General features: G+C 39.8%; 6 protein-coding genes across 6 annotated transcripts; 5 read left to right on the top strand and 1 right to left on the bottom strand.

Annotated features, from left to right (window-relative positions):
• Positions 1-2,311: 2,311 nt before the first annotated feature.
• On the bottom strand, positions 2,312-3,223 carry LOC144663669 (histamine N-methyltransferase-like). Its single transcript, XM_078524684.1, has one exon. The coding sequence runs from the start codon at positions 3,221-3,223 to the stop codon at positions 2,312-2,314; it is 912 nt and encodes a 303-aa protein (XP_078380810.1).
• A 615-nt stretch (positions 3,224-3,838) lies between these two features.
• LOC144664305 (histamine N-methyltransferase-like) lies at positions 3,839-4,762 on the top strand. The gene has a single exon (XM_078525407.1). The coding sequence runs from the start codon at positions 3,839-3,841 to the stop codon at positions 4,760-4,762; it is 924 nt and encodes a 307-aa protein (XP_078381533.1).
• A 3,297-nt stretch (positions 4,763-8,059) lies between these two features.
• Positions 8,060-8,593, top strand: LOC144664304 (histamine N-methyltransferase-like). The gene has a single exon (XM_078525406.1). The coding sequence runs from the start codon at positions 8,060-8,062 to the stop codon at positions 8,591-8,593; it is 534 nt and encodes a 177-aa protein (XP_078381532.1).
• Positions 8,594-10,316: 1,723 nt separating this feature from the next.
• On the top strand, positions 10,317-11,153 carry LOC144663666 (histamine N-methyltransferase-like). The gene has a single exon (XM_078524677.1). The coding sequence runs from the start codon at positions 10,317-10,319 to the stop codon at positions 11,151-11,153; it is 837 nt and encodes a 278-aa protein (XP_078380803.1).
• Positions 11,154-13,296: 2,143 nt separating this feature from the next.
• LOC144664303 (histamine N-methyltransferase-like) lies at positions 13,297-14,220 on the top strand. Its single transcript, XM_078525405.1, has one exon. It carries the CDS (start codon positions 13,297-13,299, stop codon positions 14,218-14,220), a length of 924 nt encoding a protein of 307 aa, XP_078381531.1.
• A 3,902-nt stretch (positions 14,221-18,122) lies between these two features.
• LOC144662449 (E3 ubiquitin-protein ligase TRIM45-like) lies at positions 18,123-22,570 on the top strand. Its single transcript, XM_078523251.1, has one exon. The coding sequence runs from the start codon at positions 18,205-18,207 to the stop codon at positions 20,407-20,409; it is 2,205 nt and encodes a 734-aa protein (XP_078379377.1). The 5' UTR covers positions 18,123-18,204; the 3' UTR covers positions 20,410-22,570.
• Positions 22,571-24,492: the final 1,922 nt, after the last annotated feature.

Below are 24,492 nucleotides of genomic sequence, written 5' to 3'. Positions count from 1 at the left end.
TTGAACTTTCTCGTCTTTTCCTTGGCAGAGTTTGCTCAGAATCTCAAGGAAGGGCAGGTCATTTTCGCCGTCACCACTTCCAACACTGAGAATGGAAAATGTCGACTGATCTTAAAGGCGATCGCGGGCATAATCAGCGATAATTGGAACGACGTGTTTTTCAATACATTCTAAAGGCCGTTGGGGTGGATCTACTGATGCATAATAACATTGGAGCGATTGTAAATAAGCTTCAGGACAAGACATAAGCGAGCAACCAACAAGTCGAGACATTTTGGAATTCATTTCAGTAAGCTGCAATCAAACGAATTTTTGCGCGCTTCGTAACTATTCACTTCGATTCTTGCCTTGCCGTGCTTATGTCCCGCTGAAAAAATTAGGAACAATTTCTCCCCGCGATGCCTCCGCTTAGTTTGCATTATGGATTGACATTGATTGACATATCTTCTAAACAGCCAAACAAAATTAAAAACTTTGTAAAGATGCAAGGCTGATCAAACTGCTGAGAGTTCCTGTTCAATTTTTCATTTGCACTGCACAAAACAAAAATCGCTTTTAGCAAATACGTTTGACCTGGGGGTACAGGTTCTCTTTGACCGTGGCTTTGAAGAACCTTTGCAATGGCTTTTTATTGCGACAAAGGCCGTCTTTGATAGTATACACCTTTGACGTAATTCAAAGATGTAGCAAAGATACCGTAAAATGTGACTTTGATCGTGTCAATTCAATGATACACTTGACTCGCGTCAAATCTGTTACTTACTTTGACGCGTTTCAAATCCCTGTCAAAGGCAATGTTGACTTTTGACATCTGTGTAAAAGTAATTCAGCCATCTTTTTCTCACTTTTGATACGAATCCAAAGTGTGGCAAAGCTAACTTTTCTTGCAGTGCAAGATTAAAATATTTAAAAGTGAGAAAGATTAAATTTCAATATATGTTGGGTTGACAAAACAAGAGTAAACAAAAATAACTGATGGGGGGAAAGCTAAAATAACACGCAGCTATGAATATTTATGCTATACGGCAAGGGTTAAGGGTTGGGGCTATAGTTCTTTTCAAAATAAGGTATATTTTTACTTATAAAATCGTGGAGGAGTAGTGCTTTTTCAACTGTTAAGGAAGGGTTTTCCGTTTTTCATTCATTTCGTTGTTAAACATTTTATAGCACTATTTCGCTAATCAACAGTAGTTCCTTTCGAAGAAGAAATTTCATTTGTTGTGTTTGGAAATTGTACTTTGAAGATTGCTGATTCGAACTTTGTACACCTGTACATCTGCCACTTTGTTCATCACCTCAGCTCATTTGGTCAACAAATATATTTTCGGTAGTTTGTTGTTTTGAGTTCATAATTAAAAATTTCTTTCTCGTAAATTAGTTTCCATGGAACCAATTTTTAAACACTAGAAACGGTGTCGACGTTGTTTACACAAAGTTAACCTTGTTTGTACATTGTTTAGAACAAAGAAGAGAGAAAATTGGTTAGTTAGTTTTTTACATAAAAACGGCTTTATAGTACACAGAACAGGAGTTTCTCAGAGAGCATTTTCAAAGAGCCGTTAAACTATTTAATTTTTTAACAGATTAAAAACGACTTGACTAACTTGATTACAAGAGCAAAAGATTTTCGTTCTTTGCTTTAAGGAAGTTAAAACTGTTTCAATTCTTGACCGATGAAAATTTCTTTTTTTGTCATGTTTGTCACCGCAGTGTGCCTTGTATTTCTTTTATATGTTTCCTAAATGATATATGTTTTGAAATCAGCCTCACTTTCTAGTAAACTCCATCTCTATTTAGCCTTCCGCAAAAGGTGTTGAAAAAAGTAAATGTATTGCGCGCAAACTAAAGCTAGTGAATAATAGTTAAAATGTCGGCTGGAAAAACTTCACAGTAAGCTCTTGCTAGAGATTACAACTAACTGTTAAGAAAAGGGAGGTTCCTTCTCTTTGTTTTACCCAACACCGTACACCTTTATTTTTTCCTTCTTGTAAATATTTCGTTAATTACAAGTTAAAGTCACTATTTCATTCATGTGTATAGCTCGCTTAGATAGCTACTGTAATCCGTATTTTTTCTTTTTGAATCTTATTTTTTCTTTTCTTGCTGCTGTTTTTTGTCTCACTTTAATAACATATCTAATATCTCACTTTAATAACATATCTACGTTTTGAAAAGAAAAGTTAAATGCGGTTTAACAATGAAATGACTGGAAAACAGTAAATCCTTTCGTAACAGTTTGTAGAGTAAACTCTTCGGTTGCATCTATATTTTTAGAATGTTTAAAACTGAAGTGTAAAAGAGACTGCTTCTCTTACTTATAAATCACTACTACTGCATTTTCTCCTTTCACAAACTTTTCACCGCTGTCGTTCGTAAAAGCCAACGAGTCTATCATCTTCATCACACTGCTAAACAATTCTTGCTCGGCACTCGCTCGGAAATTTTGCTGATGGGTCAGAAAATCGATGAGCGGGTCATCCCTTGAGGTTGGCTCTCGGAGGCATGTCGTGACATTGATCTGAAATTGCTCTTTCACCGGGACGCAGTATTGCCAGCCGTTTTTCTCAGCGATGGCGGTGAGGTCTTGATGCGTGTAGAAGGACATAGCTCCAGAAGCACAGCTTAATTTTCCTTTAAACGTTTTACTGAGTTTAGCATGGAAGGAGTCTTCGGTATGAACGAAGCAAACAATGGCGCCGTTCTCTGTTTTCAGCCGTTGTTCGAAGCATGATCGCAGTGCATTCTCCACGTCTAAATAGTAAATACTGTGGACAAAATGAATGAAATCGAAAGTGTTCTTTTCAATGGCGGTTTCTTGGTTGAATTCACGGAAGCTTTTCTGATGCCATTTAAAGGAAACATTGGCTGCACTTTTTAACAATGGCGGGAGCGAAGAAGCCTTCATTTTGAATTGGTCTAGGAGAAACGGGCTCGGCTCAACGATTACGTTGTGTATGGTAGCCTTTTTCTTTTTCTCTGATGTAAGGCAATCCGCCATAGTTTGAAGGATGAGTAAATCGATCTCACTGCTTCCACTACCAATGCCTAACACTTTGAGTGGCTCGTTGATGTCAACTTTGTCAATGATTTTCAGCAGAGCTTGTTTTATCCCGTTCTTGGTAAAGTTGAGCATGCCTGGTTGTCTAATATTTGTGTTGTCAATGAATGCCTGAAACGACCTCTGATACATCTCATGGGATTCCCAGAGCGGTTCTAGAGACATTTTGTGGCAAAGACTTAAAGAGGTGTTGTTGATTCTGATCGAACTTCAGCCTAGTGCGTCCCTGAACTCTCCCTTTCCCGCCCTATATAGGGGTTGAACCCAGAAGATCAAGAGTCGAGCATAACTTGCAGGCGCATGCTTAAAACGAACCAATCAAAAACGACAGAAGCGTGGCGTTACTTACTAGGTAGACCACACTAAAACGTGAACACAATTCACGTTACCTTTGCCGTTCTCTGGTCGTTCCTTTGATTATAAAGGTCAAAGGCCTATGGAAGGCCTTTGTCGCAATCAAAGCTGTGGCGAGGGGTTGCCAAATACGGCCTTTACCATCAAACGTATGTGCCAAAGGCGCTTTTTCGTGCATTGCAAATAAGTAGTGAAAAGGAAAACATTCTTCAGGATTGCATCTTTAAAAAGTTTGTAATTTTGGTTGGCTATTTAGAAGTAATGTCAATCAATGTCAATCCATCATAAAAACTGGGCGGAGGCATCGCGTGGAGAAATTGTTTCAAGTTTTCACAACGACACATAAGCAAGGCAAGACAAGTGTTAAATACGATGCGCAGAAAAGTTCTCTGATCGCAGATTAAACTGAACTGGGCGCATCTCAAAATGTCTCAACTTGTTGGTCGTTCGCTTATTTGTTGTCCTGACGCCTACTTACGATCGCTGGAAAGTTTTCTTGCATCATTAGATCGTGGAAACGGTGTGTTAGAGTGCATTGAAGAGCACATCATCACAACTATCGCTGATTATGTCCGCGATCGCCTGGAAGATCAGTCGCCATTTTCTATTCTCAGTGTTGGAAGTGGTGACGACGAAAATGACCTGCCCTTCCTTGAAAGCCTTAGCAAACTCTACCCAGGAAAAAACAAGAAAGCTCAAATTTTTGAACGAGCCATCGAACCAGACAAAGATAGGTTGGAAGAATTCGGCTCTAAAGCAGAACATTTGCCAGAAAGTTTGAAGAGCGTAGCAGATGTTGACTTTGAATGGTGCGCGATGACCTACCAGAAGTACGTTGAACAGAAGAAGAAAGCTGATGATGTGAAATTTGATGCGGTCCATTTTATACATAGCATCTACTATGCTGGCCCGCTTGAAACAGCACTGGAGCATTGCTACGAGGAAGAGCTTGGAGCGAAAGGAGTCATTCTATCTATCATGAACGATGAAGACCATCCCCTTGTGAAGTATAAAAGAATGTTTTCTGACCAAGGCCTGATTTTGAATCCTGGAGCTTACTACAGCAGTAAAGAAGTTAGAGATGTTGCTGAAAAGAGCGGTTGGAAATACGTGGAATGTCCAGGCGAGACCAAATCATTAGACATAACAGCCATCTTTGATCGTTCATCTGAGCAGGGAAATAAACTGTTGGATTTCCTGACACATTGTGTTAATGTTAGAGAGACTGCCAGCCAAGATAATCTAATGAAAGTTCTTAACTTTTGGCAAAACGAATGCACTGAAGATGGTCGTGGGAAAAAAATAATCGGGTTGAAAACAAGAGCAGTTATAATTCTAAAAGGAGTGTAAAGCAATTGGAAATTTTATTTTTAAGCCGATTAGACTTGCATATCCATCATTCAGAGACCATTTGTTCATACATGTTGTAGAAGAGTTTGTGGTAAATTTGGGAATTTGTGTATTTTAATCATTGTGGGCTCGAAGGGGAAATTTTAATATATTTTAAGGGAGCGGTCATTAATTACTGGGGGGGGGGGGAGGGCCGGTAAATTTTTGAAGAAGTGGGCTCAAAAATTGTAATCCTCTCCCAAATTGGAGCCAGAAATTTGCCACCCGACCCAAATCAGAGACCAAAAAATTGTGACCCCCCCCCCCCTTTCCGTCCTTTGAATGAGCACATAAAAGAATAAACACAGCAAGGTAAAAACCATTGAAAGTAGTTGACTAGTTCTTAGAGAAGTTGTGTGCCCTCAAGAGGGGCCTGGGGGCATGCTACCCCAGAAAATTTTCAATTTTTAATCCTCTTAGATCACTTTTCTGCGATTCTGAGTAGCAATATGATGGCGCTTTCAGAAAAGCTACTTAGATTCCTGTTTTAACTTTTTCAGCTGTTCGAGCTATTCGAAGCAGGTAAAACAGAAAAAAAAATAGCAAAATAGTGTGCTTCTAAGGCGATTATTGATAACGTGTCATGATACAAATAGATATGATCCAAATGGGTTGTTTGAATCAAAATAATATCATGCAAGAAATAATCGTTTCAGTGTGAGTTTGCAACTGATTGCGCGAGTCTCACGCTCAATGCATGAGGCTTGAGAAGCCTGAACCAAACAGCTGTTGATCCTTAACACAAACAAGGCTAGGGGGGTCCGGGGGCATGCTCCCCCGGAAAATTTTTATTTTAGGTCTTCTGAAACGACTAGAAATGCATCTACGAATGTCAAACATGCTAAAAAGTAATCAATTTATACCAATGATAAACAGCTGTGATCGAACGTGTAAAGCCTCTTTGACCATTTAACAAGTCACTACTCGCCAACGGATAGACCAGAAATTACTAAGCTTTAATTACCTATTGCTAGCTTGCTAGTAAAATAGTCAAAGTAGCTAGCTTGCTAGTAAAATAGGTAAAGAAATGTTCCTCGCAGAGAACTTGCAGCATGAATGGTTAAACAATTGTTCTGTGGAGTCTCATTACAGAAACTGTGCGTTGGAAGTCAACCATTCTAGTCATATATATTTTCTGGCTCACTCCAGAAATCTCCACAATGAGTCACGTTCAAGATATAAAAGATTCAGCTTGATAAACACACGCGCTGTTTGCTGTTTAAGGGAAATTACCAAGGAGGAGATGGATTGTGGATTGAAGTAGCCTAAAATATTTAAAAAGTTTATTTGTTAAAACAGGTGCCCAATCATTTATGACCCTCCCCTTATCGTGGGTCCAAAGACATTTGGCCCTCCCCAAATGGGAGCCCCAAAAATCTTAGCCCTCCCCCCAAATTTGCCGCCCCCCCCCCCCCAATAATTAATGACCGCTCCCTAAGTTTGTAGTATTTATCAAGCCAATCTGTTTCTAGGAAACTGCTCTTCAACATTACAATGTCTAAATTGTTTTTGAGAATAATTTGTTTTGTTTTTTCATACGGTTAGGGTCAGGGTCAGGGTTAGGGTTAAGTTCAGGGTTGGGTTAAATCATTCCTGGTGCAAAAGAGGTTACTTTGAGCGAATCACGTTTTCATACCGAATTCTGTTGTATTTCTTTTCAAACTAAAATATGCTACTCTAGCTTTAGTTTGAGCGCACTACATCTACCTTTATAAAATCGTTTGAGTAAGGCTTAATAGAAAGGGGGTATACTAGAGAGAGAGGATTATTTCAAATCATATATCGCTTAGGAAACATATAAAGGAAATACAAATGTAAAAGGCACACTGCGGTGACAAACATGACAAAGAATAGAAATTTTCATCCGTCGAGAATTGAAACAGATTTTACTTTCTTAGTGAAAAGCTCGAGAAACTCTTGCTCTTGTGTACTTAAGTTAGTCACGTCGTTTTTTAATCTGTTAAAAAATAATTAGTTTTAACGGCTTTTTCAAAATGCACGAGAAAGTCCTGCTTTGTGTACTATAGATACAGTTTTTATGTAAACGTTAACTTGCCAATTTTCTCCTTTCTTTGTTTCAGTTTGTTTAAAACAATGTACGAACAAAGATTAACTTTGCGCAAACAACGTCGACACCGTTTCTAGTGTTTGAAAATTGGTTCAGCTGCCAGGCTTCCATGGAAACTAATTTAAGAGAAAGAAATTTTTAATTATGAATGGAAATTCGAAACAAAAAGCTACCAAAAAAATATATGTGTTATCAAATGAACTGCGATGATGAACTTAGTCGCAGATAGAGGAATCGTATGGGGATTCGCTCTCTTACTTCACATTCTCTTGATCATATTTATTCTTTTGTTGTTACTCAAGTTATGAACGTGTGTTAGTAGACAGCAGTAGACAGCACTAAAACATTAACACATTTCACAGTACCTTTGTCACACCTTTGATTATAAACGTCAAAGGCGTACTATAATGGACAGCCTTTGCCGCAATTAAAGCAGTGGCAAAGATATGGCAAATACGGCCTTTACCACATATGCCCCCAAGTCAAACGTATATGTCAAAGGTGATTTTCCGTGCAGTGTTTGACCAAATAAAGAATTGAAAAGGAAAACGTTCTCAGCTGTTTGATCAGCCTTGCATTTGTAAAAAGTTTTAATTTTTGGTTGGCTATTCAGAAGTAATGTCAATCAATGTCAGTCCTGTATGAATACTGGGCGGAGGCATCGCGGGGAGAAATTGTTCCTCATTTTTCAGCGGGACATGATAAGCACGGCAAGGCAAGAATCGAAGTGAATACTTTTACGAAGCGTGCAAAAGTGCAAAAATTCGTTTGACTGCAGGTTACTGAAATGAATTCCAAAACGTCTCAACTTGTTGGTTGCTCGCTTGTGTCTTGTCCTGAAGCTTATTTTCAATCGCTCGAAAGTTTTTATGCATCGCTAGATCCACCCCAAGGGACTTTAGAATGTATTGAAAAACACGTCGTCCCAATTTTCGCTGATTATGTCCGCGATCGCTTGGAAGATCAGTCGCCATTTTCCATTCTCAGTGTTGGAAGTGGTGCCGGCGAAAATGACCTGCCCTTCCTTGAGATTCTAAGCAAACTCTGCCGAAGTAAAAACAAGAAAGCTCAAATGTTTGAACGTGCAATCGAACCAGTCAATAATAGCTTGGAAGGATTCCGCGCTAAAGCAGAACATTTGCCGGAAAGTTTGAAGAGCATAGCAGATGTCGATTTTTGAATGGTGCCAAATGACCTTCCAGAAGAACGTTGAACAGAAGAAGAAAACTGATGTGAAATTTGATGTAGTCCATTTTATACACAGTCTCTACTTTGTTGGTCCGCTTGAAACAGCACTGGAACATTGCTACGAGAAAGAACTTGGGACAAAAGGAGTGATTTTCTCTATCGCTAGCGACGAAGAGAATCCGTTTGTGAAGTATGGAAGAATGTTTTCTGACCATGGCTTGATTTTGAATCCTGAAGTCTACAACAGCAACAAAGATGTCAGAGATTTGGCTAAAAAGAACGGCTGGAAATACGTGGAATGTCCAGGCGAGACCATATCATTAGACATAACAGCCATCTTTGATCGTTCATCTGAGCAGGGAAATAAACTGCTGGATTTCCTGACACAATGCGTAAACGTAAGAGAGACTGCCAGCCAAGATAATCTAATGAAAATTCTGAAATTTTGGCAAAATGAATGCATCGATGATGGTCGTGGGAGAAAGATAATCACTGGATGGAAGTTAAGAGCAGTTATAATTCTAAAAGGATTGTAAATGTCGAGGAGGCTCGCATATTCATCATGCATAGAGACACCATTTGTTCACGCTTGTTTTTATTGAAGTAACTATTCTTGCCAAAAGAGACGACTTTAATACTTTGTTGTTGGGCTTGTTTGGGAAATTTAATATATTTTTGAGTTGTAATATTTATCAAGCGGACTGATTCCTAGGAGACTATGTTTATGAATATAAATTGTAGAAATTGCTTTCAGTTTTGAAATATATTTTGAGATTGTAGTGATTTATCAAGCCGAACTGTTCCTATTAAAGTAATCTTTAAGAATATATAAATGTGGAAATTGTTCTTTACTCTTGTTTTTTTTTATCCTTTCTTATCTACTTGGAATAATTGAAGTTTGCTCTTTCGTTTTCCGTATTAATGCCATGGCCGGCCAGTAATTAGCTCTGAGAAGAATTTTTCAACTCAAAGCTCTGAAACAGTAAAAGGAAAGCTACAGAGATGTTTTCATAGAGGAAAAGCAAAAACTTCTCGGGCAAGAATACAAACTTAGAGATTTCATTTACACCGATATGCAAAATTACAATGAATTTCCCAAACCAGTAATGATTCGATTTAGCGCCCTCCTTCCAATAAGCGCCCCCCTTCGAATGTGGTTTTATACCATGCCATAGAAAATGCAGCCAATCAGAATACAGGAAAGCCGTTGTATATTCGACGGTATTCAACCCAACCTTCCCATAGTGCGCTGCGACTGTATTCTCGACGAAATTTAGTAAGCGTATTTTCTATGGCATGGTATAAAATAGTTACACAACACTTTCTCGTGGTATACTATGGAATATCCCACTTGTCACTTGTATTTTCTTGGCATACACACTCGCCTAAAGGCTCGTGTGTATACCGAGAAAATACAAGTGACTCGTGGGATATTCCATAGTATACCACTCGAAAGCGTTGCATAACTAGTATATATTTACTGCTAAAATGAACAATTCTTTTAAATGTAACTGAACTTTTAACAGTTTGTTACTGTTATATTTTGAACATGTGATTCAGGATAAGAAATAAGCGAGCAACCAACAAGTTGTGACATTTTGTTATGCGTTCAGTTCAGTTTAATCTGCGATCAGAGAATTCTTCCGCGTTTCGAATTCACCTCTTCTCTTGCTTGCTTGCTTACGTTTCGCTGGAAAATAAGGAACATTTCTCCCCGCGATGCCTTCGCCCAGTTTTTATGATGGATTGACATTACTTCTAAACAGCCAACCAAAATTACAAATTAAAGATGCAAGGCTGATCAAACAGCTCAGAATGTTTCCCTTTTCAATTCCTTATTTGCAATGCACAAAAAAGCGCCCTTGACACATACGTTTAATGGTAAAGGCCGTATTTGGCAACCCCTTGCCACAGCTTTGATTGCGACAAAGGCCTTCCATAGGCCTTTGACCTTTATAATCAAAGAACGACAAAGGTAACGTGATTTGTATTCATGTTTTAGTGCGGTCTACTAACACATTTTCACAAAATCTTGACAATAAAAATAAATATGGTAGCGCAGGCAAAGGGGCATTACAAGTAAGTAACGCCACGCTTCTGTCGTTTTTGATTGGTTCGTTTTGAGCATGCGCATGCAAATTATCCTCGACTCTCTTCTGGGTTCAATCCCTGTATTGGGCGGGAAAGGGAGAGTTCAGGGACGCACAAGGCTGAAGTTCGATCAGAATCAACAACACCTCTTTAAGTCTTTGCCACAAAATGTCTCTAGAACCGCTCTGGGAATCCCATGAGATGTATCAGAGGTCGTTTCAGGCATTCATTGACAACACAAATATTAGACAACCAGGCATGCTCAACTTTACCCAGAACGGGATAAAACAAGCTCTACTGAAAATCATTGACAAAGTTGACATCAACGAGCCACTCAAAGTGTTAGGCATTGGTAGTGGAAGCGGTGAGATTGATTTACTCATCCTTCAAACTATGGCGGATTACCTTGTATCAGAGAAGAAGAAAAAGCCTACCATTCACAACGTAATCGTAGAGCCGAGCCCGTTTCTCTTAGACCAATTCAAAAAGAGGGCGTCTTCGCTCCCGCCTTTGTTAGAAAATGCAGCCAATGTTTCCTTTAAATGGCATCAGAAAAGCTTCCGTGAATTCAACCAAGAAACCGCCATTGAAAAGAACACTTTCGATTTCATTCATTTTGTCCACAGTATTTACTATTTAGACGTGGAGAATGCACTGCGATCATGCTTCGAACAACGGCTGAAAACAGAGAACGGCGCCATTGTTTGCTTCGTTCACACCGAAGACTCCTTCCATGCTAAACTCAGTAAAACGTTTAAAGGAAAATTAAGCTGTGCTTCAGAAGCTATGTCCTTTTACACGCATCAAGACCTCACCGCCATCGCTGAGAAAAACGGCTGGAAATCCTGCGTCCCGGTGAAAGAACAATTTCAGATCAATGTCACGACCTGCCTCCGAGAGCCAACCTCAAAGGATGACCCGCTCATCGATTTTCTGACCCATCAGCAAAATTTCCGAGCGAATGCCGAGCAAGAATTGTTTAACAGTGTGATAGAAGATGATTGAATCGCTGGCTTTTACAAACGACAGCGGTGAAAAGTTTGTGAAAGGAGAAAATGCAGTAGTAGTGATTTATAAGTAAGAGAAACAGTCTCGTTTAAAAAAATAGATGTACTCGGAGAGTTTACTCTACAAACTGTTACGAAAGGAGTTACCGTTTTTCAGTAACTTTAGTTTTAAACCGATTAACTTTTCTTTTGAAATAGAGAATATTTATTGATTGAAGATAACTATGAAGATGGAATTAAATGACTCCTCGCAGTCTGTTACGATAAGCAACTACATATGAAAATTTCTTTTATATTTTCTCTTTGAAAGATATCTATATTTAAAGGAATGGAACACGTGCAAAATTTAACAGCAGCAAGAAAATAAATGAAAAAATGACATTTAAAAAGAAAAAATACGGATTACAGCAGTAGCTATCTAAGCAAGCTATACATATGAGTAAAATAGTGACATTAACTTGTAACGAAATATATACAAGAAGGAAAAAAATAAAAGTGTATGGTGTTGGGTAAAACAAAGAGGAGGAACCACCCTTTTCTTAACAGTTAGTTGTAATCCCTAGCAAGAGCTAACTGTGAAGTTTTTCCAGTCGATATTTAAACTATTATTCACTAGTTTTAGTTTGCGCGCAATTCACTTACTTTTTTCAACAACTTTTCCGGAAGGCTTAATAGAGATGGAGTTTTACTAGAGAGTGGAGCTGATTTCAAATCGTATATCAGATAGGAAACATATAAAAGAAATACAAGGCACACTGCGGTGACAAATATGACAAAAAAATTCATCGGTTAGGAATTAAATTAGTTTTAATTTCCTTAACGCAAAGAACAAAAAACCCTTGTTCTTGTGTACTCAAGTTAGTCAAGTCGTTTTTAATCTGTTAAAAAATTTATTAGTTTCAACGGCTCTTTGAAAATGCATGACAAACTCCTGCTCTGTGTACTATAAAGCGGTTTTATTTAAAAAACTAACTAGCCAATTTTCTCTCTTCTTTGTTCAAAACAATGTACGAACAAAGGTCAACTTTGTGCAAACAACGTCGACACCGTTTCTAGTGTTTGAAAATTGGTTCAGCTGCCAGGCTTCCATGGAAACTAATTTAAGAGAAAGAAATCTTTAATTATGAACTCAAAACTCAAAACAACAAACTACCGAAAATATATTTGTTCACCAAATGAACTGAGGTGATGAACAAAGTGGCAGATGTACAGGTGTACAAAGTTCGAATCAGCAATCTTCAAAGTACAATTTCCAAACACAACAAATGAAATTTCTTCTTCGAAAGGAACTACTGTTGATTAGCGAAAGAGTGTTTTAAAATGTTAAATACGGTTAAATTAAACAACAAAATGACTAAAAAACTGAAAACCCTCTAGAAGAACTACTCCTTCCAGCTTATATAAATAAAAAGATATTTTATTTTGAAAGGAACTATAACTTAACCCCAACCCTTAACCCTAACCGTCATTATAGCATGAATATTCACAGTTACTGCAGTTACGTGTTATTTTAGCTTTTCCACCATCACAAATTTTTGTGTATTCTAATTTTATCAACCTTACATATATATCAGCATTTTATCTTTCTCATTTTTAAATATTTCAATCTTGCACTGCACGGAAAATTAGCTTTGTCACACTTTGTCAAAAGTGAGAAAACGATGGCTGAATTACTTTTACACAGATGTCAAAAGTAAACATTACCTTCGACAGGGATTTGATGCGCGTCAGAGTAAGTAACAGATTTGACCCGAATCAAATGTATTATTGACACGATCAAAGTCACATTAGTTGGTATCTTTGCCACAACTTTGATTTACGGGAAAGGTGTACTATCATTGACGGCCTTTGCCTCAATCAAAGCTATGGCAAAGGTTCTGCAAAGACGACCTGTAACCCCAACTCAAATATATGCTAAAAGCGATTTTTTGTGCAGTGCAAATGAAAAATTGAAAAGGAACTCTCAGCTGTTTGATCAGCCTTGCATCTTTACAAAGTTTGTAATTTTGTTTGGCTGTTTAGAAGTTATGCCAATCAATGTCAATCCATAATGAAAACTGGGCGGAGGCATCGCGGGGAGAAATTGTTCCTAATTTTTTCAGCGACGAGTAAGCACGGCAAGACAAGCGCGCAGAAACAAAATGTCTCAACTTGTTGGTTACTCGCTTAATTCTTGTCCTGAAGCTTATTTACAATCGCTGAAAAGTTTGCTTGCAGCATTTGTACAACCAGAAAACCGTACATTACAGTGTATTGAAGAGCACGTCATCGCAATTATCGCTGATTATGTCCGCGATCGCCTTGAAGATCAGTCGCCATTTTCTGTTCTCAGTGTTGGAAGTGGTGACGGCGAAAATGACCTGCCCTTCCTTGAGATTCTAAGCAAACTTTGCCAAGGAAAAGACAAAAAAGCTCAAATGTTCGCCCGTGCCATCGAACCAAACAGTAAAAGTTTGGAAGGATTCCGCGCTAAAGCAGAACATTTGCCGGAAAGTTTGAAGAACATAGCAGATGTTGACTTTGAATGGTGCCCAATGACCTTCCAGAAGTACATTGAACAGAAGAAGAAAGATGATGTGAAATTTGATGTAGTCCACTTTCTACATAGCATCTACTATGCTGGCAGGCTTGACACAGCACTGGAACATTGCTACGAGAAAGAACTTGGAGCAAAAGGAGTTATTTTGACTATCATGAACGATGAAGACGGCCCGTTTGTGAAGTATGGGAAAGCATTTTCTGACCAAGGCTTGATTCTGAACCCTGGAGTCTACAGCAGCAACAAAGATGTTAGAGATGTCGCTGAAAAGAACGGCTGGAAATACGCGGAATGTCCAGGCGAGACCAAACCCTTTGACATAACAACCATCTTTGATAGTTCATCTCAGCAAGGAAATAAACTGCTGGATTTCCTGACACATTGTGTTAATGTTAGTGAGACTGCCAACCAAGATAATCTCATGAAAATTCTTAACTTTTGGCAAAGTCAATGCTTTGATGATGATCGTGGGAGAAAGATAATCCGCTGGAAGACAAGAGCTGTTATAATTTTAAAAGGATTGTAAAAGTCGAGGTGACTCGTATACCCGTATCCATCATTTAAACACCATTTTTTCACTCTTGTCGCCATACAAGTATTTTCATTGTTGCAAACAAGAGACGACTGTACGTTAATCAAAATGTTATAAGCGCTCAGTTGTAGAAGCATGTTTTGAGATATTTTCGGGTAATTTTGGGAATTTCTGTATTTTAATCTATTTGGGGCTCGTTTGGGAATTTTAATGTAATTTGGATTTGTAGTGCTTACCATGCCGATCTGTTCCTAGAAAACCAATCTTTAAAAATATATCGTAAATTTAGGAATTGTGTTCTTTTTACAAAAGCAGGCGCCAAGTTTTACGCCTCAAAAGTTTTTTGTGACAATATTGTAGGCCAGCTGCACTCTTGATCATGATAATAACAGAGTAAATGCGGCTTTCTCCAAAATCTGAAAGCTTCCACGGCACAACAGGCTTAATTTCATCTTGGTAAAATTGTCGCAAAATGACGACCGCCACTCCGCCTTCTTTTTCTGCCTCAGAAAGAAAGAATGCCCTCGTCTCTATAGTGCAGTTTGGCAAAAGATCTATTATACCCGACAGAAGAGAAAGCAAAACCAAATTGATTGCAATTGGGCTGGCACTACGGCAAAAGGGCAAAATTTTGGGGCGTTTGATTCGTTTTACCCTCCACGTTTTACTCTCCCCGCGTTTGATTCGTTTTACCCTTCTTACTGATCGACAATCTGAAAGAGGGACTCAATGGAGTGGTGGCTTTTACGGTTAGCGGTTAAAATTTTGGCTTTTTTATAGCCTGCGAGCAGGCTCTCTATTTGGGGGCAACGTGAATATTGAACTCTTCGAGCGCCGAAGGCGCGATCCCGCGAGTGCCGAACGCGCGAGTCGGCGAGCGAAGCGAGCCGCTGGGCGAGCGAAGCGAGCCCGCAATTAAAATTGAGAGCCTGCACGCACGCCATTGAATTTCAAATCCGGCGCGTTCGTCCACGAACGCAGCACTCAGATTGGTCAAAAATGACAGGCTTAATAAATGTGAGAAAAACCAGCGTCCACATCAAAGCCAAATCAACTACGGCCGGCGTCCGTGAATAGGCACGCGAGTTCGTTCAGCAGCGTTCATGATGAAGCATTTTGGAAACTTTCGCTTGATTCTAACGATCTCCATAACTTAAAACAAGAACAGGAAGATGCGGTAAATTATCTTCTAGAAGAACGAGATGTATTTCAACTCTTTGCAGTGGCAATGGTGGAGAAGAAAGTTTACGAGCGACTCTCAGACACTATCGTTTTAGTAATATGCCCACTTTCCAGTATAATTGAAGACCAGGTGCCCGGGACCAGGTGAAGGAGGGACAATCGATGGGTTGAACTTGAACTGTGTTGCTTTGCGAGATTTAACCGGCGTTACGAGCGTCAGTTCGCAGTTAATATTTGCATCAGCTGAGAAGTCCGCGACAGTCGGACGAAACGCGCAGGAGAATAAAGCAGCTTTACAAATGCCGTTCGCAGAGTGATGCTCACTAGTTAAGTTCGATTTTCTGATTTTTTTGGGGACAGGAATCGAACACACGGCTGGACAAACTAGACAATATTGCGAATTGTTTTTCAATTTGTTCGTACATCTGTCGTCACTTGTCCGCGGCTCCCATCGCGATTTGACGCTTCAAATAAATTTTCCGTTTACATGCAAAGCGATTTACCAGTTTCATATTTTACCAAAAATGTACACTTGCAGATACAGTAACATTCACTCTCTTTGTTTACAACTTTTTTCGAAATAAACGCGCGAGCGTTCGATCGATATATTGACACCGGAAGCGTAGCGAGTTGTCAACAAGTTGTCACATTTCGAGGGGCCGGATTTGAAATTCAATGGCGCGCGTGCAGGCTCTCTCTCGGCGTGCCCGCTTCACCCACGCACTCGCGCCTTCGGCACTCGCGGGATCGCGCCTTCGGCGCTCGAGTGAGCAGTTCAATATTCACGTTGCCCCCGAATAGAGAGCCTGCTCGCAGGCTAGCTTTTTTATGGCTAACGTTTATTTTTTCCATTATCGTTAACAGGAGTTGAAAATTTAATTCCATTGTTTTAAAAAGTTTAAAATTAATTTTCATTATTGATTAACATATTAAAGGTCTCAGGGCCATTTTGAGACGATGAAGTGAGCTAGTTACCGTTTTTTTACGGTTTACATATTTTTATCCAAATTTTTACGCCTAACGGCTAAATTTTTGGCCGTTTTACGGCAAACGGTTAACGTCATTGAGACCCTCCTGAAAGCATATGGTGTTTTAACAATTCCCTAGATCTAATGTAATCGTACAGTGGAATTCTGTTATTTCTCGAACCTCCCGATAATTTTATTGAACCAAATGTCGTTTCCCTCCCTTTGTCGAACACAACCTCGTCCCCAGTCGAACCAGTTAAGTCAAAAACACTGCAATTTTTTCCCGGACTCCCTGATTTCTGGAACCAATTTTCTTTTTCCCTGGAGGCTCGAGAAATTGGGATTCCACAGTATTTCACAAACAGGAAAAACACAGTTAGAATCAGTCAAAAAATAACAAGCGATTGGTACACGACCACGAGAGATTTTTCCCAGGGATCGGCCTTCGGGCCTCTTCTATGAAATGTCTACCATAATGATCATGACTTCCATGACCTTTAAGTCATGAAAGCAATATCTGTAATAGTGTTCTTCTGAGATTACGCAACCTTGAACCGACATCTGCAAAATTACACATTTTAATTGTCCAACTTGCTATATTACCTCATTCACACTGTCTGGCTGCGTCTGGCATTTCTGTCGCTCGTCTGAAGACTAAAACAGGGAAGATGTGCGCGTTCTTCCTACCCAGGCGCGCTTGACTCGCTCCGTTTGCGACTTTTTTTCTCTCATTACTTTATTAGGGAGCGCCCCCCCCCCCTCCCGGGGGGCTTCGATATGAAAGGGAAGGGATTTTGAATTGGCGTGGCTTAAGCGCTTTTGAACCACTAAAAGATCTTGCCCGAGTCTAGACCGCCAACATAGTATGCCGGCGTTGTTTCTTCACGTGCAACCCTAAGCGGGTCATTGTCGGCGAAAATATTTGGCGTTTTGTCCTGAACACCCGCAAGTAAGACCAAACGTCTTAATATACACCCCTAAGCGAGAGGACGAGCATCTCTCGTCACCTTCACGGGACCCACGGGAGTCCTCGGGGGAAAATTAAACCTGTTCGCAGGTTATTGATCCTAGAACGCGATAAACGCAAATATTGGTTTTTATTGGAAAAACTGAACCACAAGATGCAAATCAAAGAGAACTTAGAAATAACATTAGGGAAAAAAATGTTTCGAACAATTATACCACTTAAACAGTTTGGATGCAGGGGACCACGCAACGAAGAAAAAAACTGCTTGGCTTGTCTGCTGCCGGATCTCTTGTTCAAGAAATGCTCCTACCAGACGTCACTCTAAGTGCTAATAAAACCGGATTGATTGCAAGGCTGGTACAACGGCAGGAGGGCAAGATTTATTGGCCAATATTTCAACTAGCAGAGCTAGTCTTCTTCAGGGCCAGTGAAGAAGACTAGCTCTGCTAGTTGAAATATTGGCCAATAAATCTTGCCCTCCTGCCGTTGTACCAGCCTTGCAATCAATTAAACCACAATTTAGTGGTACCCGGGAGTAGGAATAATGTAAAGTTATATTGATACATTTTACACGAATAATTTGTCAGTGTGGTGTCATGAGCACATATTTTCTTACAAATTTAAACAGTACAACTTCCTGGTTACAACTTCTACTCGTTTTAACTTTCGGCATTGTTGCAAACTTTTTTCGAAACAGCTGCATACAGCAATAAACTGTATGCATCACTTCCGCTCCGAGGTCAGAGAGGTTAGCTACTGAAAATAGAATAAACAGGTATTATATTTATTCAATCTAAGGTTTCTCGGAATCACAAACACAATAGACGGGTGTGTTTTGTTTTACTGTCGTTTCGCAGTGCAATGGAGTCTCTCTTGAAAAACTGCAAAAAGCATGTTACGTGTTCGATTTGTCTAAATACTTACACAAAACCCAAGACCATAGCTTGTCTTCATACCTTCTGCTGTGAGTGCTTAGAGAAATACGCATTAACCAGCCAAAGACAAGGCAAATTTCGTTGCCCCGTGTGTCAGGAAGAAGTTGACATCCCTGAAGGAAGACGTTTTGACAATCTGCCGACCAGCTTTCTGCACAACAGTTTGTTAAGTCTTCTTACTGTTCAGCAAAGTGGTGATGGAAGTGAGATCATTTGCAGCAGTTGTAGGAAGAAGAACGCCGAGATCAGCTACTGCTTTGATTGCAGAACATTCATGTGCCCTAACTGCGTAAACGCACACGAACAACTCAGAAGTGTTGCGTTTGAAGGACACAAAGTCACGCTAGTAAAACAGTTTCAATTCCAAGACTACGAGGCCTTGTTAAAGCGAAAATCCTTTTGCTCTGAGCAGTACCACGAGAGAGAGGTAACGAGGTTTTTCTGCCTTGAATGTCAAACTTGTGTTTGTCAAATTTGCATTGTTACGAATCACAAGAATCACAATGCTGATCCGCTTGAAAAGGCAGCGGATGACGAGAAAGCCAACATCATGGCGGGCGTCGAGTTGATGAGCGAGAAGAGAAAAGTTTGTAGTGATCTGATTCGTGAACTTGAGGAAACAGTTTGCAAATTGGAAGCTAATATTGCCATCGCTAAACGTGAAGTTTCCCAAGCAGCTGAACGAATGATCGCTAAGATTCGAGAACGCGAGCGGGAGGCCATAACTGCTCTCGAGAATATGCGCGTGTCGAGAACGAAGCAACTAGACTGTGTTGGGAAACAAGTACAGTCCTTGATCAAGCAAATCGAACAAGCGGCTGTGTTTGCTAATAACCTCGTTGAAAGAAGCTCAAGTTCAGATATAATGCAGAGTAAGAAGATTTTGGAAAAGCGATTCAAAGAACTTTACAAGACCCCAGTCCCAGCACTTCCGGTTAGTTCATTCCTAAAGTTTGTCTCGACCATTGCACCTGAGAGTTTTAGCTTGGGTTTCTTTTACACAGTTGAAGGACTTCCTGAGAATTTTCAAGCTGGCTTGGAAGCAGAGTTTGTGGTCTGTCCTAAAATATCTGAACAAGAACTGACGAGTGAAACTCGACGTGAATTTCACGGCTCCGAAGTGCTCGTGGAACCTGCTGAAAAAGTGGAAAGTTCGATTATTTGTGAAAGAGAAGATGGAAATTTCCAGGTGAAATTTGTACCGAAAGTACCAGGCCCCTACAACATCACCGTAAAGATAAATGACGACAAACTTGCTAACATTTCTTTCACTCTCCAGGTAAAGGAACGGCGGCTTAATGTTGTGGGCGAGTTAGATTTTAAAGGAGAAACTCCGCAAGAGCCACGTGGGATTGCTGTTAACAGTAACGGGCTGATCGCTGTAGCTGACTATGAAAGAGACTGTATTCTTATATTCGATAAGGAAGGAATGTTTGTGCGAAAACTTGGCTGTAGTGGAGAGAAACCTGGACAGCTTAATGGCCCAGAAGGCGTCACATACCTGAATGATAACGAGATTCTGGTGGCAGATGAATGTAATGACCGCATTCAACAGTTCAACGCGCAGACAGGGGACTTTGTGAAAAGCTTTGGAAAGAAAGGGAGTGGAAAAGGCGAGTTTTTTAATCCATTAAGCGTTTGTATGGATGCTAAAGGACACGTTGTTGTAGGTGATTACAACAACAACAGAATCCAGGTCTTAACAAAGGACGGTAAACCTGTTTTTGAATTTGGAGATAGCAGTTCAGAAAAACTCAACCGACCCACTGGATGTATTAATCACAAGAAGATGATCATTGTATCTGACGGCTGCCCAGGAGAGAACGACTGGGACGATTGTTTAAAAGTGTTTGACAGTTCAGGGAAGTTTTTGTACAAGATTGGAGAAGCAGGCAAGGCTGACGGACAGTTGTCCTATCCTTGGGGTTTGTGCGTTGAGAAACAAGGCAATCGTCAGAATCTTCTTGTATGTGACAGAAACAATGGCCGCATTCAACAGTTTTCATTGGAAGGGTGTTTTACTGGTAAAACCGTCACCAAGTTACAAACTCCCATACACATAACTACAACACCAGATGGTCGCATTTTGGTATCTGATTATGATGCGAAAAAAATTTTTGTCCTCACATAAGCGGGAGTACGATCTAGGTATTCACAGATCGGCTTACCTTTTGTCCAAGAAACCAGTCATCTTTGTTCCTCTCGGGATAGACTTTTGAGATTGCAAATACTCCACGCCGTTGACCAAGTGTCTCTGATTGATTGCTTTTCATTTGCTTTTCTATTTTTTTTTTTTGATTAACTAACTAATCAAAACAGTCGAAGGTAATGCTACGTCATAAGACATACCATGGAATTTCTCAGCCCAAATCTCAGACCGTCGTTTCTCTCCCGGAAGGGATTGGAAATGTCTGTCTCTTTATGAGTCCGTTTTAGCTCTCAGCTCTATGGATCCTTTAACTTTTAACCCTAGATGATAACAGAGAGTGGGTTTGGATAGATGTTTGGCGACCTTCCCCATTATCTGCAAGCTTGCACATGGCATGGCTGTTATCCCACATCAAATTTAAAAAAATCGCCGTAAAATTCCTGGTAAAATTGTCTCAAAATGATGACTGTTATTCCGCCTTCATCTTTGTCCCAAGAAAAGAAGAATATCCTTCAAAATAGAAATAGGGGAAAAAGTGTTTTTTTAATTCGGAAAATAATAAAACACTTTTAGTAGCAATAATATAAAGCTTTATTGACATGAAAAGCAACATTGTTAACAAATAATTTGTCAAACTGTGACTTAATTACACAGAACAGTAATTACCGGTACATATTTGCCAATTTTTGGTATGTCCGGGAAATTTTGAAAATTAGACAGGCCGAAATCACATTTTGTGCGTTTTGAAGGGAGTTTCATAGGCAACTAGGCAGCTTAAAGTAAACTTAAAAAACACGATTATTTCTAGTCCTTTTCAGTTAAAATCAAAGCTCCTTATTTTTGGAAGGGGAACACGCTTCACCAGGCAACCAACCTTGCGCTTGGCGGATTACACCACCAAAACATACATTTACGACTTAAATTCCTAAACCGCGTGTTGAAGGATATTCAGACAGATATTCGATATGTTTCAAAAACAAATTGGGAGAACGTTTTGCGGGATCATTTTCTCGACTCCCTAGTCCCTAGTTTGAACGTCTCTCAAGCCCTGCTAATCTGACTACAAGTTTAATTACTTTTCCAGAAGGTAAATGACATAAATATTTATTATCAAAAGAGCCTAGCCTAGCACCAAGAGACAGATCCAGAGGTTGTCTCGCACGGGCGCGCCTAAATTTAAACGGTCCGTTTACCATTAAAATTGCAAAATGTTAAAAATGCCGGCCCTTATTCGTTGATCCATTTTCAGTAGGTTATAGCATAAAGCCGTCAAAATAGAAAACCGTTTGCTTATATCTTTTACAGGTCGAATAAATTGTCTCTTTTTTTTCGGATTAAGCGAGCAATTACAAATACGTTTTAATGACTGCAGTCATCGGCATCAATAGTTTCATGCAAGCGAAAGCTACACAGAGTAATATTTAGACAGTACTTACAATTTGAGGCAGCTTAATTTAAATTTACCGTCATACGCCACTTGAATGATCTTGAATGTACTTGAATAACTTGCGTATTTTTTACATCACATTGTGCTGGCGGGCTGCAAAGTTTAACACGATATTTTTTACATCAAAGGCCTCTCAAACTGCTCAAGGCTACTAAATCGACGAAAAAAGGCCGTTTAATACTCACCAAGAATTATTTCGGTCAAGCTGATTATCCTCTGCGTAGTTATTCGATAAAACGCTGTAGAAAGCCGGGTCAAAAATACTTCCACACATTTGTTTTGGGCCGCGCGCGCTGTTCAAATCGCTCTGAATCATTCAAAAGCTCGTATTACATACAGAAAAGGAAACAGATCTGTTTTGTCTCTTCAGTGATGTGCTTGACAACGGAACAAGCGACAAAAACAATAGAAAAAAGTTAACAATTACCTTTTGCTATATTTACATCAAGTTATAGTCAATTATTAAATTATCTTTTTGCCGCGCGTCGTTTTCTTCTGTTTATTAAAGCCAGCAGAAAGATTTTGGTTGATTTTTCCTGACCAGGTAAACAAAATTCTTCACCAGGGAGAAATAAAATTGACCAGGGATTTTTCAGATATTCACCAGGGACCAGGGAGGTCAAATTTCCACCAGGGAGGGCAAAATAACCCACCAGGTCGGGTTTCACCAGGTCTGTTACAGAGGGGTGTTCTTTTGCGTTACTAACTGTCACGCAATCTTAGTAACTATGTGAAACTACAGATCTGTTTAGGAAGACTGTTGAGTTACTGTATTGCAATTTTCACAATTAAATCAGATCAAATTAAATCAGAAACTAAGGGAATTCAGTTATCCACTTAAAAACTTATCTTTAAATTCAAGTTTTTGAAGCCATTAAGTTCTATGTCACTACAGCTCCGGCCCTGTAGAAGACTAGCTGACTCAGTCTAGTAGAAATATCGGCTAAAACCAAAACCAAGTCCCGTCATACTATCCGTGCATTTTTAAGTAACAGCTTGATACTGTTAGACCAGTGATGTGTCCCTCAGTCTGGCATGCTACAAATCTTATCATTTACTTTATTTTATTCTACATCTAAAAAAAACGAGTACTGCTAATTACCAACTTGAACCTGAAAGTAATCTATTCAAAATAATTTCACTGCTTTCTCAATTAATCATATACATGTATAAATTATAATAAAATAACTTTTTTTCTATAGTAAATGTTGTTTTTTAATTGTTAAAATAAATTGATTACAAACAAGTGTGTAAGTTGTTAAACAGATCAAAGCCAAAAACTAAGGTGGATGTTATTCTAGAGATAAAAACATTTAACTATAATGAACAGCATGGGAGGCGCGGTGGCCTAATGGTTAGAGTGCCGGACTCCGGATCGAGCGGTCCGAGTTCGAGCCCCGGCCGGGTTCACTTGTGTTGTGTTCTTGGGCAAGACACTTTACTCTCATAGTGCCTCTCTCCACCCAGGTGTATAAATGGGTACCGGTGACATAATGCTGGGGGGAACCCTGCAATGGACTAGCATCCCATTTAGGGGGGAGTAGAAATATTCCTAGCCGCTTAATGCTACGGAAACCGGTATAAGCTCCGGCAGTGTGGGCCGCTTGGCTCGTGGCTTCTCCTATAATGAACAGCATAAGAAAAAATATTAAAGTGACGGGAACAGCGCACACAATATCTTTAGCCCTATCCCATTTGTGAGGATTCTGTAGCCTCCACTGAGCTGAGCCACATGAACCAACAATTAAATTCCAAGACAAAGAAGGGTGTTTCCACAGTTGGGGTTTTGCACCAAAATATGATGCAATTTCATCATTATAAGTCATAGGGTCTTGTTGAATAGTGTGCCTAGCCGAAGCAAAGTAAATGCTTTCATTTTTCTGATGGTCTTGTTTAATTTCTTGGTGCATTTTATCAGCTGAAGGAAGTTTGATTGTACCTTTGCACAGCTCAGAGAACCATCTTGCCTGGATTTCGGAAATTGAAAGCAACCCGCCAGACGCTGGCTGGGCAAAGCCAATAAACGCCAGAGGCTCCGATTTCTGGAGCAAATGCAATGGTAATCAATAATCAAGGTGCCAACGTTGGTTCTAAAGTTTTGCTCCTTTTAGTGTTGCCTTTATTTTTAAGAAAGGCAACAAACGCCCAGGTTTTTAGAAGAATGACCTGCAAACTGCATACAGACTTCCTAGACCCCTTAGTGAATGAACCGGGACAAAGAAAATTGGCCAACGGAGCGAGCCCAAAAGGGGATGCTCGTCGGAAAGTTTGAATAAACCCTAAAAGAAAAACAACCTGGGCTTGGCTCAAGCGTTTGTGGTCCCCCGAAAAGATACCATTTTTCAGGCCTGATCGGTCAAGTACGACGGCATTTTTTTTATTCTTCACTTGCAACCCTAAGCAAGACCTCGTCGACAAAAAAATTGGCGTTTTGTCCTGATCGCCCTAAGTGAGGCCAAAATCCGTAATTTACACCCCTAACCGAGACGACGAGTATCCTTGTCACTTTCATATGGGCGTCCCCCTCCCCCCCCCCCCCCCACCGAGGAGCCTGTTCGCAGTTACTAATTCTCGAACGCGATTAACCCAACACTGACACTTCTATAGTATTACTTAAA

Source organism: Oculina patagonica, chromosome 8 (genome assembly GCF_052425735.1).
Source record: "Oculina patagonica isolate OP01 chromosome 8, crgOcupat, whole genome shotgun sequence".
Taxonomy (NCBI): Eukaryota; Metazoa; Cnidaria; class Anthozoa; order Scleractinia; family Oculinidae; genus Oculina; species Oculina patagonica.
The sequence above is the reverse complement of the archived record's forward strand: the minus strand, read 5'-3'. Positions and strand labels throughout refer to the sequence as shown.